General features: G+C 44.4%; 1 protein-coding gene across 4 annotated transcripts in view; it reads left to right on the top strand.

The window, feature by feature from the left end:
- The window catches only part of plxna2 (plexin A2), a 278,378-nt gene that overhangs the window by 32,911 nt on the left and 225,379 nt on the right, over positions 1–20,088 (top strand). For all 4 annotated transcript variants that reach the window (XM_049580229.1, XM_049580226.1, XM_049580227.1 and 1 more), the window contains 2 exons: positions 9,082–10,415; positions 16,696–16,878. In XM_049580229.1, coding sequence (XP_049436186.1) covers positions 9,216–10,415; positions 16,696–16,878 — 1,383 coding nt within the window. In that variant the 5' untranslated portion in view covers positions 9,082–9,215. The remainder of the gene's footprint in view (positions 1–9,081; positions 10,416–16,695; positions 16,879–20,088) is intronic.

Here is a 20,088-nt window from a genome sequence, read left to right on the forward strand (position 1 = left end):
CAAAAACGTTAAAAGGCAACGTTAAAAAATTGTGCAATGATGGCTTTGAATGTGAAACAGCAGTGACTGTACTGTTCTGACTTTAGGAGCAAATCACAATATTTCTTTCTTTAAAGGTTCAGTATGTGACATTCAGACCATTAATATAAAAGCAGATCACCATTTGCTCTGCAAAGATAAAGTGGAGTAATGGTGTCGTGAGCAGAGAATGAAGTCACACTGACTCTGTGTAGGGCTGAGTATCATTTAAGAATTATGATACCAGAATCTTAAAGTGATACTGATACCAATATAGTACATCATTTGATTCACATAATAAACGGAGTGGAGTGTGGTATAGCCATAATTTTGAAAATTTTGGTTGTATCTCTGCAAGCTGTGAGATGCCAACCTCATCAACACACCGTGCATGACTTCACTACACCACAAACTCTATGGTTTGTGGCTGCTGCTGCGGGATTGTGAGCTCCCTGCCCCGGACTGTTGTGAGAGTCCACCTGGCCGCACACAGTGACTGGGCTAACAGTTAGCATCACACGGCTAGGGTTACCTGACAGGTTATTGAAGAGTTTAACAACAGAGTTGAGCCATATAGGTGTCAGGATGAATTTGATGAAACCGTTTAACGGACATTAGCTGCTACTGCTGCTGTGTTAGCTCTCGCTATACTGAACTGACCATTAGCCAGGAGGACAGCTGAGGCAGCAACAGAAAGTTTGCTGATCCAGCAGGGAATCGGAACGCTCCAGGTTTAGATCAAATGCAGGTATTTTTTGACTGGAGATATTTCGATACTACCTGAGACTGGGTTATTTCGGGCGATACCTTAAAGTTATCCAGTTGCGATACCCATACCTACCACTGCGTGTGTTGTAATCTAAGCATCTCTGAAGGTTCTTGTGATAGGCCAGTACAGCTGTACCCACTGGCTAGCCTATCACAGCTATTTTGCACTTTGCTAATATGACAGTTGCCTCTGCTATCAGGATTGCATCATCCTGGACATGTAGCACCCACCTTCTGGTTTCCCGCCTAGTCAACACTGTTGGCTTTGTCAGAACTGTTGATGCTGTTGCATGCATTTTATAGAATTAGCACCATTAGCTGCTAGCCGCTCTCCCCGTGTCAGCGTGGGTTCTCTCCGGGCACTCCGGCTTCCTCCCACAGTCCAAAGACATGCAGATTGGGGACTAGGTTAATTGATAACTCTAAATTGTCCGTAGGTGTGAATGTGAGCGTGAATGGTTGTCTGTCTCTATGTGTCAGCCCTGCGATAGTCTGGTGACCTGTCCAGGGTGTACCCTGCCTCTCGCCCGATGTAGCTGGGATAGGCTCCAGCCCCCCCGCGACCCTCAAGAGGATGAAGCGGTTAGAAGATGAATGAAGCTGCTAGCCGCTAGCTGCTAGCTCGGCTGCCTCCATGTTGAGGACTGTGTCCAAAAAAACCTCAAACACTGAATTCTGCAAAGGGCCCCTTTAATGTAATGGAATGTTGAATTCTGTCACAGAAATGAAATATTAGGCATCATCAGTACCTCCAACACCACAGCACAGGAAATGATAGTGGCTACTGGAGGGCCTGTGGTTTCTGAGGGTGTTATCCCCCTGCTTTCCTACTGTGTTGTTTCCGTGTGGTGGCTGGAAGGATGGATGAGTGCAGAATAGATGTGTTGAGTTTTGTTGGAAGCTGACAGATAGAGCTGGCACTGGAGCAGAGAAATCCATTTCCCATTGAGACAAAAGAATGTATAAATATAACTCCAGCTCAACAACTCAAGATGCCAGCGTGTCCTCTCATTATCTCTGCTCTTGATAGCAGCAAAGAGAGAAGACTAATGGACTAACCTCTGCTGCTAATCGCTTTTTTATAGGCTCCTATAGAAGAAGATCTCCCTTTAGGGAAGATTAAACTTTCTATTTTTACTGTGCAAATGGCCACATCCACTGAAAAGCTTACCACGCAATGAGCAAAAAATATTTTAAACCTTTTACTTTTCTTGACGAGCTGGCTTGTTGATTTTTGTTCCAAGCTGTCTCTTTGATTTGCAGTGTATCACTTTTACTTAAGCATTAGGATTTCACGCTTTACATTAATGATTCACGGAATAACACATTAATCCAAGGCATGAAATTACAATCTCCCATTTCCGTTTCCTATCCGACAACAATGGATTTAGCACCGTAAACGGATTTTGGTTTATGTTCTTTATCTTTCGCAATACAATTGCTGTAAATATGAATTTAGGAGATCAAGCAAATTTGGCTGCATTGTTAAGAAGCTTAGGATATGGGGACAAAAAGGAAAAAAAAAATCAAAAGGCACAAAGGCAGAAGACCTGCTGCCTGTTCCAGGGTGACAGAGGTTTAGAGCTGCTCACGCTCCAGAGGCCACTTCCTAAAGCCTATTCTTTTCTGATTCAGTTTGCAGGTTGCTGTGCTGCCCTCAGGCCGTTGTGTTCACAACCTTCAGTGATGGTTTGCTTAGCTTATTATTTCACATTTTCTCAGTTCTGGCCTTGCCTATTCCTTCCTCTGCCTCTTTTCATGAGATAATCAGACACAATGCAGCTCCCTTTGACCACAGTTGGCACGGCCACTGCATCTTGCCCAGTGGCTGGGGAAATCACCAGCATTTCAGCACAGGGACACCACAACCAGACACAGTGACAGCCAGTGGGACCAGTTTGTTTAACAAGCGCTCAGAAGCAGCCCGGCTGAGTGTGCCAAAGCAGTGTTTTGTGTGCCTGACTATTCATTATGAATGGGAAGTTTTGGAAAAAAAAACCTGGCTTTTCTCCGAGCCATGATCACAGCTTGCGTGTGTGCTGGAATGTGAGTGCTTTTTCTGTCTCTCCCGACTTGATGCTCATCTTTCTTTTCCTTCCATGTCTGCCAAAGAGATTGTCAGATAAGTGAGAATGGAAATCAACTGACAATAACCATGATATTCTGAGTTTTTTTGGCACTTTTATGGTCTGATGTGATGTAACATAGTGAAGCAGTTGACAGGTTGTCATCATGTCACACCATCTTTCTTCCTACGTCAACAAACTGAACTTATTTCAGAACCAGGACTTGTTGTGTTTGGTGTTGTCTGAGGCAGACACATGTTGATTGTGTGTTAAAATACTGCTGATATTGCAGATAGTGATGACATAGGCACGGACGTTTCCAGTCGTGTCTTTGTCGGCTCTGCTAAATTTGTGCTAAACTTTAACAAAATTTAGGCTGTTACATCTATTCTGTAAGTGTAGGTGGTGCTTTTTGTGGTTGGCTTTGGACAGTGGCGCCGTGTGGCTGCGAGTCACTCATCGGGATAAGGAAACCAGCTCACCAGTGTGTAAACTCTCCTCTCCTGACACCCTGCTAGCTAGCCAGGCAGAGGTTTTCAAATGTAAACATTAGTAAACATCGATGAAAGATGGAGAAGATGGGCACAGGGGAACTACTATCCTGCCAGTCATTGTATAGGCATTGAAAAATAAACTGGACAACCTCCATGCTGCATCAGTTTCCAATGGGATATCAGGAACTGTAATATCCTTTGATTCACCAAAACTTGGTTAAATCCTGAACAGTGCCATTCAACTAGATGACTCTTTTTCTATATACGGATCTGACTGAGCAAAGGACTCTGGCAAGAGAAGGAGAAGAAGAGTGAGCTTTACGGTGAATAAGGACAGGTGTGACGGTGGGAATGTGAGGTGTTGTCCTTTACCTGCTGGAGATTACAGCTAAACACAGTTCAGAGACAGCTGCAGAACGGCGCAGGGAGGAGGAGCGACCATATGGCCATCTTGTTGAGTTTGGGATGTGTGGCTAGATAAGACATCCCACAGCCAGAAACCATGGATACCAGAACCATCTGGAAACATGGACAATTATGAAGAAGCATCCAACAATGTGCTAGGAGGCAAAAATGACTAAGGGTACTTTCACACCTGCCCTGTTTGGTTTGGTTCAATCAAACTCAATTTGCCCCCTAAGTGCGGTTCGTTTGGGCTGGTATGAACAAAGCAATCACACTCAGGTGCACACCGAAACAACCAGACCGAGACCTTCTTGAAGAGGTGGTCTCAGTCTGGTTACAAACGAATTCTGGTGCGGTTCGTTGGAGCCGCGCCTCGTTTTCAAACTGTATGGTTTGACTAAAATGAACAATGACAGCAATATAGTCCACGATGAGCAGCGCTAAAATCAACCTGCGTAGTTGTCCCTCCATTGTGACATTAGAAAGTGTCACATTTATCTTGCAAGTGTACTCTTCTTCAACGTTTGCTTTACGTCCTGGATTTTTCCCACATGGAAATTCTGACCGATCAAGAGCAGCTTTCTCACACAAGGCAATTGATCTGGTCTGCTTTTAAATGCTGCCGTGAGAACACGAACCATCTCTAGGCAATTATGTAACTTTGAAACAAAATTAGGACCTGATTCGGACCACAGCAAGCTAACAGTCTGAAAGCACCCTAAATTACAGTGTTGAAGGAGCTGCTGGGATCACATTTCACTGGAGTCATACCTTGTATAATTCCATGATACAAATACATGATTGATGGAATAATAGTTGGTTGTTGTTAGAGCCACAGCAACAATGGCAAATGTGGTTCTCGCAAACGTTGTAGTATTCAAGCTTACTCTCAGTTTCAAGACCACTCTCTTGGTTCTTGGTTTCGTCTCTGACTTGATTGCATTTTTACTCAGTTTTGTCCTTGTCTCAGACAAAGTGTAAAAGGCATTTTATGTCTATTTGTATTTTATCAAGACATTTCCCATGGTACACCTATTGTATAAAAGACTCCTCAGGGGTTTTTATGGCAACGTGGATCTTTCAGATCAGTTTGAGGAGTGCCTATAGTTTGCATGTTCTATATTTTATCGTAAGTGTTTCACATAGTGTGGGACTCACATGGGTCTGGTCTAGGTCTTCACTCGGTCTCACCCTGCCTCGGTCTGGGTATTGGCTTGGTCTTAACCCTTGTCTTGGTCTCGATACACTCTGGTCTTGGTCATGATGATTTTGGCTACATCACTTGTTTTCACATAGCAGCAGCATGTTCAAAGCTGCTGACTTATACTTGCAATTAAAAGCTAAAAAATGCTGCCTTCGTTCTACTCTACCCGTAATTGTATTCACTGCCGACACAGTCATGCCCTCTTCTTTTTCTAGGTCAATAGGTAACTGTGTTTAAGTATGAATCATTCCTGGTTGCATTTATATGTTAATTTTCTTCTCAGTGATTCTGACTCCACATAAACAACAAAAGACACAGCTTTGAACTACAGAGCACGAGGGGTGATGCGGTGTTGTTCTTAATCTTTTCAAGTCCTCAGCTGCATAGTACAGAGAAGTCTCTGTCAAGTGCAACAAAGCAGTGGTCATGCAATCAACTTAAACAAAGACTTCATTCCCTCTGTTACCGAAAAAGCAATATGAATGGATAACCTTTGTGGAGCTTTTTATTTACACCATTCAGACGCTCTCTTTCTCTGCCTCTGCAGCTGTTGCCACAACATGAGGGAGTGATGCATATATTTCTCCCCACGACTGTGGAGGAGGAGAGAAATAAAAAGAGAAAAAAAAAGATGGATGGGAGTAAATGTTGTATACACATATACGATTAAGGGGCGGGGGTGTAGCAAGAGCTCTAAAGGGCAAAAGGCTGCGGGGCTTGAGCAAAAAGCTGGCTCAGCAGGAGGCTGATTATACCACCAAAGGGATCCACTTTGCACATCTAGCATGTACAAACTCAAACAAAGGAGCATGGCAGCGCGAAGGCAGCTGAAAGTGAGGGTGGGGGTCTGGCCCTCACTGCTTCTCTAGAGGCAATGGCACTTTTATGACCGTGCTAATAAAGTGCTTCTGGGACAGAGCACCTCCCACACCTCCGCCTGCGCACACGCCAAGAACAGCTTGACTGGGCCTTAGGACCTGTGTTTATGGACACATGGATCAATACACTCCCTAAGGGTCTATATTTAAGTCTGAGCTGAGTAGCGTACCCGTTGATCACAGGGGGAGGGGAGGGGCCCCAAGATGGCCATTACCAAATCTGGAACGAGGTCTATGAAAGGGCAGACACGGTTCAGAGGGAATCCTAAATCGGCTCTGCAAATCAAACCTGCCTTCAACGCATAGTAACCTGGATTTGCGGGATCTCTGCATATAGCACTCCTTTTCCTATCTTCACTTGCGAGTGCTTGTTAATTCAAGGCGCAGTCGCTGATTATTCCAGCCACATCTTTCACCCTTGATTCTCCGTGCCCTCACTGCTGGAAATGCAAATCTGGAGCGTGACAAACGATGTAGGGCCGTCTCTGACACGTTCGAGCCCCTGGCGTCCCCATGTCGCTCCCCAGTTTACCTCCTCCAGCGCCACAGTAATTACCCTTGTTGGATCGCTACGCCTAATCATACTTGATTTTGGGATGCACTGCCATTGTCTCCACTTGTTAGCCCCTCACACTGCTTGGTTCTGATAGAGTACACTGATAATACTGAGGGAATGAGGCACACAAACACACACACACACACACACACACACACACACTCTGTATATACTGCTGGCTGGTGTTTTTATGAGGAAGCTGTGTACAGATCTAATACGGTAGCTGATTCATTTAAAGATGATTGTTGTGCCGCCAGTGATTAATCCCTTCACGATCTGATCATGTCAGCAGGAGATGAATAGAATAAAAGGATAAAAAAACCAACAGCAATGTTTAGAAGAATCATAATTAATAGGTTCAGATCCTGTAAAACCCCTTAAAGAGCAGAGAGCAAGGGGAGGGGTGTGTGGAAGTGGCTCCCAATTTGTTCTCACTTTGTTCCAGTAATAAGATCCAGGCCTTCCTTTCCAATGGACGAGATAATTAACTCCTGGGGACAGACAGCACTGAGCTCAGTCTCTTGGTTTATGGCGCAGGGAGAGAGATCTCTGCAGCCCAGGCTGAGCGTGGTTGCATAAATTGCAGACTTTGCTTGATGTATGTTTTTACAGATAGATATGGAAAGGGGACAAATGATAGGAGTGTTGGTTGATGGGTTGTAGTCAGAGTGAAAATGTGAGGGAGGGGGTGAATGTAGGAATTAAATGAGGGGACTGGTGTTTTAAAGGGAAAGAGCCCAGGCAGTGTAGCTGTGTGGTTATGTTTCTGGTATGGCATCTGTTGTGGTGTTTCAGCAAAATGGTTACGGTCACAAATGTTGTTATTATAATGTTTTGGAGCTTAAGATCATTTTAACTTTGTTTAATGGGTGAAAGATGACTTTTCAAAGTCCTCCTCCTCTCAAAAATGTTTATGTCCCTCATTATAAATGACCTTGACTACAGAGTGCTGTAGTGATGATGTTTTTGTTAGCCAATGCAAAGCTAGCGTCGCTCTGGTTCCCTTGTCAGAAAGCAAATGGGATTTTTCCTTTGGATTATTGCAGAAAATAAGCTCTGTGTAAAGAAAGGTTTGTGATACTTACACTCTTTAGGATTTTTGAATTGCAAATGCGGAAGTAAAAATTAAATGTTAACCTGTGAGCAACCAACAACACAGCTGCATGAACAACCATCTCTACCAAAACAAGCTTGTAAAGACGCATTTGGTGTGAGGAGGTTCTGTAGTCTCATTTAGCCACTTATTAGCAACCACCTGTTTAGCGTATTTTGCATATAACAAAACATCTCTTAAGCTTGTGTTAACCACAGACCTAATTTCAGACATCTAACCAAAAACCCATTTAAAAAAACCCACTGACTTTGACACAAGGGGACCAGGAGTGCTAAAATGCTAATTCGCTTCTGGGTTTTAGGACTCATATCTGTAGCTTTCTATCTTGACTTGTATGTGCAAAGTTAGCCACTAGAGAGGTGTTTTCACAATCCCATACCAAAGGAGGTGATGTCTGTGCACTTGCTTAAAATCTGAGATTCAAGTGTTCACTGGGCAAGCTAGATTAAGTATGTCACTAACACAAAGGCCAATTGCTGATTGATACGTGAAACACATATCACTAGGGAACAGACTTCGACACAACACTGACAAAGAAACCTGAAACCTCCAGCACAGAGCAGATTTATTACTGTAGACAGCAGAGTTAGCATTAGCATAGTCAAAATTTTGACAGCAAACATAGTAGAGTGTGCAGATTTGGATGTAAACTGAACCCTGGAGCTTTCTTCCACTACCTACCATAAACTCTATCATAGCAGATATTATCGTTTGTCTTACAACATTTAACGCTGTGTCAGCCCACAAGTTAGCCTTCAAGCTAACACACAACAAATAGAAGAGGCTAACTACACTTAGCATTCTGATACAGGTGCACAAGAGACTCCTCATCTGAGTCTGGGTCTGACTAAGACTAAAACACATATGGTTGAGTTTCTCTGATGTTTACTTTAATGCTAATGCTAGCGATCTTGATGCACACTGCTCTTTCACCATTCAACTTAGCATGAGCAGTGTTGGAGAAAGTGGAAAGTAAAAGTTAACACAAGCAAATTTCTCATGAGGGAAAAAGAGAAAGAGGTTTTTTTTAACTATTATGTGGGAAGATTATGCCGAACAAAATATTAGTAGTATAAGTATTTTTACACCTTACCTTAAAATGTGTCTGGAGAGGGACTTAAAGTTTTAAGACCTAGGCTTAAATGAGTTAAAGTACATTTTCAATTGACTTTAAGTGTGATGACTCACAGCCAAGTGTCCAAGGCTTTATGTGAAATGTGAGTCCAGTGCTCTGTTCTTAGAAACCGCTTGCTCACTGTGTAACAGCGGCAGTGGTAGTATGAGTCAGGTCAGTCTAATTTCCGTTGCTGTAACCTGCCTCTCTTTCCTGCATTCTCCTGCCCCGTCCAGCAATTCCTTTGTACCATTATGCCTTCCGTTCATTGTCTCTTTAAACCTCCACTCCCCTTCTCCACAGCTCATCGCCTACTCAGGATGAACTTTGACCTTTTCAAGCAGTGAAAGCTTTTCTAATGAAGAGCGTTTTCCATTTGGTCACATGTGCTTCCTTTGCAGGATGTGTTAGTCATACTGTGATATCTAACAGCTTCTCTCTGTCTGTCTTGTTTTCCTTTCCAGAAACATGTGAAGACCCTTGTGGAGATTTGACCTGCAAGTTAGCCTTCAACAACAAAAAGGCGAAGGTCTCCTCCCTTCTTCCCCTCATCCGTTCTCTCCGCTTCCTCTGCAGTTTCCTCGCAGGCCCGTTAAACATGGAGGGCCGGCAGGCTACGCGCAGGACTTTATCACCTGACCCCAAAGTAGGAGCTGTAGCTTCTCTGCTAGGCTTCTGGCTCTTAGCGATCCCTGCTTTGTGCAGTGGGCAGACATTCACTAGTTTCCACCCTGAACGTCGGGACTGGGTCTTTAACCACCTGACGGTTCACCAGACCACAGGAGCGTTGTATATTGGAGCAGTAAACCGTGTGTACAAGCTGTCAGGCAATCTGACCCTCCTTGTTTCCCATGATACAGGCCCAGAGGATGACAACAAGGCCTGCTACCCCCCTCTGATAGTCCAGCCCTGCTCTGAGCCCCTCGTCTCTACTAACAATGTCAACAAGCTTCTCCTGATTGATTATTCCCAAAACCGCTTGCTGGCCTGTGGCAGCCTGTACCAGGGTGTCTGTAAACTGCTCAGATTGGATGACCTTTTTATCTTAGTGGAGCCCTCCCACAAGAAAGAGCACTACCTCTCTAGCGTCAACCAGACAGGGACCATGTATGGGGTTATTGTGCCGTCACAGGGACAGGATGGCACCCTATTTATTGGCACAGCAGTAGATGGAAAACAGGACTATTTTCCCACCATCTCTAGTCGAAAGCTGCCCCGTGACCCAGAATCCTCTGCGATGCTCGACTACGAATTGCACACTGACTTTGTGTCCTCTCTCATCAAGATCCCATCAGACACACTGGCCCTGGTCTCCCACTTTGACATCTACTATGTTTACGGCTTTGCCAGCGGCAGCTTTGTTTACTTCCTGACTGTGCAGCCCGAGACGCCGGAGAACAGCATGTCATCGAGCGGATCCACCAGCGACCTCTTCTACACCTCTCGCATCGTCCGCCTCTGCAAAGACGATCGCAAGTTCCACTCCTATGTCTCTCTGCCCGTTGGCTGTGTGAAGAACGGCATTGAGTACCGCCTGCTGCAGGCCGCCTACCTCGGCAAACCAGGTCGCGTTCTTGCCGCCTCGCTCAACATCAGTGCCCAGGATGACGTGCTCTTCACCATCTTCTCTAAGGGCCAGAAGCAGTTCCATCGCCCACCGGATGACTCGGCGCTCTGCGTCTTCACCATCCGAGACATCAATGCGCGGATCAAGGACCGTCTGCAGTCCTGCTACCAGGGGGAAGGGAACCTGGAGCTCAACTGGCTGCTTGGGAAGGATGTGCAGTGCACCAAAGCGGTGAGTTACAGTGATAAGATGCTGATGATACACAGAGCATGCACTTATTGTGATTACAACTGAAACAAGCCTTTTCCATGTGGTGACACTGTGGGGAAAATGTAAATGGTCCAAAGCTGCTTTTATTGTGAAATGTCGAAAGTTTAGGTTGAAGCAGGATCTCACTGATGTGCAGTAGAGGATTAGCCATAAGCCACATGAAAAGGCAAGAGAATCATTAATGTACTGTACATTTTAAAACTGTACTTTGTAGCCTTTATAAAAATAGCTTGCCATATTGGCTGAAACTGTCACCACATCTTTGCATTAGTACATTAAATGCATGATATGTCAAAAGAGCTTTTAATGGCAATTGCCACTCATGAAGAAAGACAACCAATCAGAGCTGAGGAGTCTCTAAGGCTGCTGTCAGTCATGTCAATCACTGCCCGTGAACTGTGGTCAAACTGTCGAACTAGGCAGCGCTCAAATATAAATCAAGTTTCTGTCACTGCATTGCTTATTTCTCGCCTCAGATGTTTCAGGAAAATAGTTTTAAAATGAGAAACTTTGTGACCCATCCGCCATGCTGGAAACAGTCAAGCCAAAACAAAGTACTGCTAAACGGCCTCAGTAAAGTCTCCCATTTCACAACCTAAAGCGTGATTTATACTTGAAGCACGTGGCACAAATTGGCTTTATTATAACTCACAGGATTCACAGACAAAGCATTTGTCTTTTGCTGGACACATTTTCCCCACAAATACAACATGCTAACGTTATTAGCACAAGCCTATGGCATTTTACATTGTATAAATTAGACCAGCTGAGATTTCCTCTGCTCATATGAAGCCAGGATAGATCACACACAAGACTTAAAATGTTATTTTGTGGAGGCTTTATTGTCTTCACGATTTACTGTTTTTTATGTGTGAAGTTAAAATAAACAAAAGCTTCGTTTCCACTGAGGGAAATGGTTTCAGCTTACAAACATAGACAGGAGGTCTGTGTCACCATGATGTGTAATTACATTTCTGGGGAGGTGCATGTCAGGCTGTGGTGTAGGTTATGGTGTTGATTTGATGCAGAGCTATAAATCCCACTTAACAGTACACTAAAATATGTTTCTGAAAACATTTGAGGTGAGAAATAGGCAATGCAGCAACAGAATCTTGATTCATATTTAATCAGCACTGCCTCGTTTGACAGTCAGAATTCCACATTTACCAAACAGTGTCTACATCTTGATTGCTCCCCTTAAGTAAAATCTTAAACATTAAGGGAATGACCAAAGCTTCTCAATGAGCCTCGAAACCTCAGCGTTCAAAGTTTTAGGGCGTGTGCTGTAATGAAAATAAACACAGCTGTCATTAGGAAGTGCTTTTGACTGCCTGGCATAGCACACACTCTGTTATCAAACGGTTCTCACACCACATGTAATCACTGTACATCAAATTGTTCTGCAGCTCTGATATCACACAACATCCACTTTCAAGTCTTTCAATGAGAGATATTCGTTAATGAGAGACGATTTATTTTTCCTGACAACCATCAAAGTGATAATACTCTCCTCGAGCACAATACAAATAAACACACTCCCCCCCCCCCCACCATCCTGTCCTGGAGCGAGAAAAAGTAGTCGAAGGGGGGGCGTCGCTCAAGTTGCTCTGCTTTAGATGCTGGCATAGATCACACACCAGTCTATTTCTTCTGAAATCCCCAATTATCCTGTAATACAAGGCCATGTATCTGCTGCATGTTGTCAAGTCGAATTAAGTTTCTTGATTTTCCCTCATTCCCAGGAGGCTACAGTCCTCTGTGCTTTCATTCTGTAATTGCTAAGAAGAATTTAAGAATATTCAGACTTAATGACTAGCTAAGTGTAAGTAAGTAAGTGTAACTAGTCTCTTACAGTGTGTGTATGTGTGTGTGCTGTATTTAAGGTCCAGTGTGTAGGGTTTAGAGGGATATCTTGGCAGAAATGGAGCATAATATATGAAGTGTGTTTCTTTAGTGGACAATCACCTGAAAATAAGAATTGTTGTGTTTTCTTTACCTTAGAATGAGCCATTTATATTTACACAGGGAGCAAGTCCTTGTCCACAGACCATGCCGTCGCCATATTATGTAGCCCAAAGAGGACAAAGCAAACACTGGCTCTAGATAGGGTCATCGGCCACTGTAGTTAGCAGCCCCTCCGCAATGAGAAGTGTTGTAAAAGCACTATTTTTTTTGCATGAAACTGCTTTATTCAGTTTTTTTATGGGTTAAGTCACCTGATCCATTTGTTTGGAGAGGAAGAGACCTCTGCGGATATTTCAATAGGTAAAAACCTCATGGAACTCTGGATCTTAAATGATAAGAGAAAAAAAACAGAGCGCACATTAGCAGGCGCTTGGCTAGCAGCCCGTCTCCGATGCGCCAGACGACATCAGAAAAACACTGATTTGTAACGTAAAACAACTTTACTCAGTATTTTTACGTGTTTTTATCAACTAGTGTTTGTTTTTGAGCAAAGACGACCACTGCGAATAATTCGGCTCCTGGTTGAAACCGAATTGAATGTCTGGATGATGAATAAGGTAAGCACGCATTAGCAGGTGCTAAGCTACAGCCCTTCTCCGACATGCCGAACAGTGTAGAAGAAACACTGATTTGTAACGTAAAACTGCATTATTGAGGTGTTTTACCGGCTTTAATCTCCCAATCCATTTATTTTGAAGGAAGAGACCTATGTGGATAATTTAGCTCCTGGTAAGAACCTGAACAGTGAACACGGGAGAAGTTTCAGCTGGTTACAATCTGCAGTCCTCACTGCTAGATGCCACTAAACCCCCTTAAATCTTACACACTGTTCCTTTAATACATTTACGTAGGAAAGGCTTGTGATGGAGAGCATACATGTGAGTGTGTGTCTGTGTGAGTGTGGGATGGAGCTGTGGTGTAGGTCTTAATATATTTCTAAGGTTTAATGATATCCCTACCCACACCATGATGAGAGCCACTGACCAGCTTCCTTTGTTGCTAATCCCCTCGGGTCACTCAATTGACCACTCTTATTACAATCAGTACATTCCCCATTAGCACAATGCCAGAGGTGATTGTCAGGAGGAGGGAGACATTATCTCAAACAGGCGCTGTTGGGTTTCATTAGCTCTGCTGAGAAGGCGGCAGAAGAGGTTGGAGGAAGGAGAGTAGGCGTCAGAAGGAGACACGGTGGCATATAGCGATGACAATGCTGACGTTGGGAGGCTTTCTATCTGCGCAAGCTCAAATTAGAACCTTTTTCCAGTTTCCCACAAGAGTCCCCAATCATCTCAGTTCGCTCTGAAGGGTGCCAGCCGTCACCTGCAAAGCTGCACCTCCCACTCCATTCTTTAGGCATGAGCTGCCAATACCATTCTGCTCTCCTTTCACACTGTACGCTGGGGACACACAAGCTTTGTGTGTGTAGCCACAGAGATAAGAAGATGTAAAATAGAGTCCTTAAGACCATGTCCTCATGCTCAATGAGCAGCCAATAAATCCATAGTATAATATGGATTATGCAGATAGATGTCAATGGATGAGGAACTCTTAAAGCCTATACAAATTACATTTAACAACCCGGATATGTCAACCACGCTAACATTGTCTCCCTGCTGTAAATCCCCCCAACTCATGCACAGTGTGGCTGCTTTAAAGTGCACATATGTTCCACATCTTGTGTTTCTTAAATAAATATGTTCCCGATTCTTGCTGTGTGGTATTTTTAGAGCGCCTGTGTCTCAGATCTATCAAAATATGAGGTGAATCAAGGTTAGACCAACCAGAGAGATCTGTTTTTTTTGTTAACCGTTCACCGTCCCTGGCTTGGTTTCGAAGTAAATTATACATGCCTTCCCGGTGACTTTCCTCTGGTCCGTTTGTAACAGCAGGTAGCCACCGAGCTCAAAGCGGAGAACCTTAATTATACCCCCAGCTCTCATTCCCCGTCTTGCAGACATTTTCACTGTGTGTACGCTTACACGCAGGCCAAGGCTGAGGCTGGGAATGGAGCTGAGGCTGAGCCAGGGGATTCAGACACAGCAGCCAATCAAAGATTTATCACCCAGCCGTCCAGCCTTCTGCCATCTGGAGATTCACACCATCTCTGTAGTCACTCCCAAGGAGGGGAGCCATGATGGGATTCTTTCTGTATCAAGCTGTATGTGTGTGTCTGTGTGTGTGTGTGCGTCTCTCTCCGACTAACACCATTATCCTGTCCTGCTTTTGCTCACGACCCACCGACTAATTAACCACTGGTGAGAGCAAAGGGGAGCTGGTATTGATAACACTGATATACCTTGGGAGGGAGACTCTGAGTGCAGATATCCCGTCACATGTAATTCATCCTTCATTTAAACTGGAACACTTCGTGCCATTGTTTAACAAGATTATCCAGTCAACTGTTGAAGCAGCCCAAACTGTTTTCTCAGCATAGATTAAATATTATACTGTATTGCGAGTTATTCGATAAGGATTAATCACACCGGGTGACAGTCTATTTTTGTCTCACCACAGCTCCACTAAAGATAACCAACGCAATCTGCATGAAACAGTCAGAGACGTGGCAAATCTACATTTCCTCACTGCTTGTGAGATTTGTGATAAGGAAGAGGAAAAAGTGGGGAAAAAAAATGTGCAAGAAGGTGTACGAGAAAACTCCACCACATGGAATCCAGGGGGATCTGGCTTGGCAGCCAAGTCTGCTAAGCGTACATCATCTAAACAATCTAGATATAATCAGAACCAAATGGTCTGGATCCCAACAGACCATATGTGGAGTAGCTGCATGCATTTGAGGCAGCAGTAATTGATAAGCCAAAGTCTGGAACTCCTGGCTGTTTCTCAAGATAGCTGCTAGCTTCCCCATCTGATTCATTTTGTGTGTCCGTGTCTAATCAGCATATGTTTAAAACAATTATATACAGTACATTTGATTTTATAACCGTAAGAGAAAAGAATGAGGTAAGCTTATATGATTTTTTTCTTTCCTCCAATTTAAATACTGCAGTGGAGTACCCCTCAGCGCTCTGTGCTATTTTGGGCAAAGGAAATACAAGGAAATGCCATAAAGTGGGGGGCGTGACTGTGAGAGCGGAGGCGATTGTTCCCTGTCAGCATTATTGCTTTGGCTCCGCTCATGAAAATCTGCGTATAGTATTTTTACAGCCACAGTGTGTAGTGAGAGGCTGAGCTGCCTCCCAGAGTGGGAAATGTCACTCAACATAGTCTGCTTATACCGCGCTGACAGGGACGAAGACAGAGAGGAGACAAAGATGGATATAGTGGCAGATAGAGAATTAATGAGTCGGGGTTGAAGAGAAGGGGATAGAATAAGATAGTGTTTGTGAGCAGGAGGCTATAGGATGTATACATGGGAGGAGAGCTGGGCCCTCAGCCTGCCTAGCCATCTCACTTTACTCCACATGGCACTTTGAGGCCACTGCCACTCAGGCTGTCTCAGCTGACCTGATTCACCACCAGAAAGACCGCAGCCTTGCTCCTCATTCACCACCTCTTCATACCGTATTCGAGACTGACCGCAGGACGGAGTTGAGTCTTCACTCGAAGCGATTCTTGTAAATATACAGCCCAAACTTAATGAGACTTTATGATGGTGATTATTTGCTAATGAATGGGTAAATACGGTTCATTGCAGCCTCTTCGCTTAGATGCATATCTCAGCGTTGCATGGGTATCACGCGCTGTGTTTGCCGGCGCACGTAGTTATCATGCAGCGTGTGTCTTCCTGCAGAGGTGTGATGATAGGCCAGGGTAATGAGCCACGGTGAGAGCAAGGTGGAGCTCAGTCAGGCGGAGCTGAAACATGTCTGCCAAGTGGAACAGAAAGGCAAGCATTTGTCTGGCTGGCAAACTTACCCGCACACCTCCACCTCGCTCTGACCTCTCTCTGTCTCACTCTCGCTCAGGATCACCTCCCTCACCCCCTCGTTTCCGTCTCAGACACTCCCTGACACCGCCATTGTTTCCACAACTTTGACCATCGCTCTCTCCTTCTGTCTCACTCCGTCACCTTCATCTTTCCTCCGTACCGAGCTGTCTTCTTTTATAATGCTCTGCGTCTCGGCCTCTCCACTCACCTAATGTCTTATTCTCTTAGTCTGTCTCTTCTCAGAGGTATTTTTGTCCTTCCCACTCATATGGCACATTTCATGTCGAGGGTTTCTGTGTTTAATGTGACACATTTATATCTCGCAATGCTTTTCTGCGTTCCACTTCACTTCATTCATACTTTTCTTCTCCTCTCTGTCTGTAGCCGGTGCCCATTGACGACTCTTTCTGTGGTCTGGACATCAACCAGCCGCTTGGTGGCTCCCAGCTGGTGACTGGTCACACTCTCTACACCGAGACTCGGGACCGCATGACCTCCGTCACCTCCTACGTTTACAATGGCTACTGTGTGGCCTTTGTGGGCACTAAGAGTGGACGCCTAAAGAAGGTGAGTACCGGCTCCTCTCCTCCTCTCCTCCAGCAGTTAAAGGCCTGTTGTAGGATATTTCCGCTCACTTCATCACTGCGATGCATAAAGACTCCGGCTGTCCAGTGGTCCGTAGGGCACAGACACCGTGAAGTGGTCCTATTTCCGTGCAGATGGATCATGGTCACAGGGAAACTTATCTCTTTAATATTTAATGCCTGCTGTCAAATCGTTGGAGAGGGGTAATGGCGATGGCTAGCTCACTGTAGTGGTCATTACCAGTTCCTTGTTAAGTGAGCTCCAGTGTCGCAGTGTTGAATAACCTGCGCTGGCCCATTAATTTTAATAGGCACCTTTCTGCCTGTGGCCCACTGAGAGGCAAAGGAGAGAGCAGGCCCAGGCACTAAACCTCCTAGTCTTGGTTAGAGCGTACAGACGCCACAGAGGGTTAAGGGCTGCTGGCCAGTTAATAATGATAGATTTTGCACCTCAGCCACAGGACACAAGGTATTAGATGAGCTCACTCACTGACAGGATTGAATGCTGAGGAAAGTAAGTGCTGTGCTCTCGGTTCAGGGTGATATGAGGAGTGAGACTGTCAATCAGATATGTCTGTGTTTTGCTGATTAATTTAGAGAAGCTGCTGCATTGTTTTGCTTGGACTATTTGTCAAATGTGAAAATGGTAATGCCACGTTTTAATGTCCATACATAATGTGTTTTTTTGCAGGTGCATTGAGTCACTGTAGTCGTTTGTCTTGCATACTGATGGGGCTTTTTAGACTTCATTTAGACAGTGGTTTGACACAGACTGTATAAACTAATGGACGTCTCCACACTGACGTCACCCAGTGGTTTGTGGACTCTTGATTTGAAGCCTCGAGTTTTGGCCGTTGCCATCTTGGTGTTTTGGAACTAGAAGTGACCTTATATGGATAAGAAGGTGGAGATAATGGTAGCTGCTAGCTTAGTTTGCGTGGTGCATTTGTAGCTAGCAAAAAACATCCAATGAAAAAGTAATCACAGGAAAAACTGAATATCTGACTCCTTACGGGGTCTTTGTGTACAACCAAATGCTGTACAAACAACCAAAACGTAGCAGTCAACTTTTAAGAGCTGAAAACATACTGAAATGGCGACAGCTACAGCTACATCTATATTTTGGGAATCTGGGATTATGTCATGGTGTACCTGTTACACAGTTACCTGACCAAAGTCCTTGAAATGATAGCGATGTAGCAACAGAATCACTTTTTACACAAAGTGGCCATGTCTTTAATTACGCATAACTTTCAGCCTTAATAACATTTCAATGTGTCAGTTATATAGAAGATCACCCCCTATACAGTTGTCATGAAGGTGGAAATCAGCGATAGAGTCCAAAACCTTTTCTGTACCAGGCTATAAACATGTTTATTTCTGCTGTAAAGTTGGGCATGTTAACATAGGAGTCTGTGTGGATTGACTTGTTCTTGAAGCCAGCTTCAAGTGGCCATGACATGAACTGATGTTTTTGGCACTTCCACATTGGCTTAAGTTTTCAGCCCCGGAGGTTGCCGTTTGGGTTTGAGGGACTCGTCAGAATTTATTTGGCTCCTCCTTCCATGGGGCTGCCCGTTTAAATGACAGCAGGAGTGTACCACACAGCCATAACTGGCTCATACAGCCATCCCTCCCCCTACTCAACAACAGCTGCAAGAAGCTCAGAGGAAGAGACTGAAAAGGGAATACAGTTGATAAAACCATTTTGATACCTCTTTTGGCAAGTTCTCTGCTATTTCAAGCCAGGCAACTCAACACAAACGATGCTGGCCTGGGTTATTTTGGTCTCCATCTATTCATAATTAAATCAATACACCAATCAGGCTGCGGTGGCAAGAATATTCATTCGATGTAATCCCCTGTTTGAGCTGTTTAATAATTTAGCACCTTTTGCAACTTGGTTAAATGAGATGAGACAGGAAAGAGTGTTTTCCCCACTGTGTTGCCGTTGCTTGCATATTGTTTTTATCTCAACGCTTCCGTAGCTGCTGCTCGCCTTCCCACAGTTTTCTGTCTCTGTCTTCTGCTTCCTGAGAATCCATGCAAAACAGCCTTGCGTGCTGCTGTGTACCCCTCAGAAGGGCATGACTGTAACCACAGTAACGCTAACATGGGGGAGGAATTGAGGATATGAGAAGGGCACCTAGAGAATGGGTGCCACGGTCTAGTGGCTAGAGCAGAAAGCACTTAACCACTGAGCCTGATCCACATGACAACAGAATAAGCGACATGCACGAGCAGAACACATTAGCAAGCTTCCCAATAATGAGTATCATCTGATTTATTGTCATCATAATTAGTCATCATCCTCTCACTATGCAGTTGTCTAGATTAAAAGAATGATGGAAGTTCTCTTTCTGATAGAAGTGTTCTGAATACCTTGATTATACCATAGACTCTATATTGATAATGGACACCACCACAATACCAAATCTAGCATAAACGTTTAGGGCCGACGTCACAATGACGTTAGTTTTAGCTGGAGGCAAAACACGACTCTCCACCACAGTTAAGATGTCGTCTTGTTGTGTTATTGGGAGCCAGAATAGAAGGAGTCATAGCTCAAAACCAGCCGCCACTGCCCATCAACAAAAACGAAGACAACTATGGTTAAATGAGACGAAAGGACTGAGGCGATCATCAAAAATGCTCACATGTGCAGCGCACACTTCATATCAGGTTAGGGAAAAAGTATTTCCTGTTGTAGGGATGAATATGTTAATTAAGGGTTATCGTGTCCAACTCATCAGAAATTGGGGAGGTATTCAGAGGAATAATGGATTTCTCTGTGACGCTAACTTTTTAGCGCATTAGCTAACTATAGCTTCAATAGCAAAACAAACTGGAGGAAACCGTTCAAGTGTCGTCCTCCTTTGTAAGATAGACATGATGTGATAGATGTGTAATCAATCACAAAGCTTCCTGTGACACCATCCATCCACTGAGTGAGAGCATACGGGTCGGCCAGTCTGGTCCAGTTTACTTATTCAATTAACACTGGTGCTCCCGGTGTGTTCGTAAATTCAGCATTTAAACATCTGTGGAAATTGACTCTGTTTTGGAGCCAGCCTCAAGTGGCCATTTAAGGAACTGCACTTTCTGGCACTTCCCCACTAGTCTCGCCACCAGGCAATCAGAGATCTCCGCCTTCTGATGGTCTGGGGACACTCCTTTCTAAAGTGTGTTTAAT

Source organism: Epinephelus fuscoguttatus, linkage group LG7 (assembly GCF_011397635.1).
Source record: "Epinephelus fuscoguttatus linkage group LG7, E.fuscoguttatus.final_Chr_v1".
NCBI lineage: Eukaryota > Metazoa > Chordata > Actinopteri > Perciformes > Serranidae > Epinephelus > Epinephelus fuscoguttatus.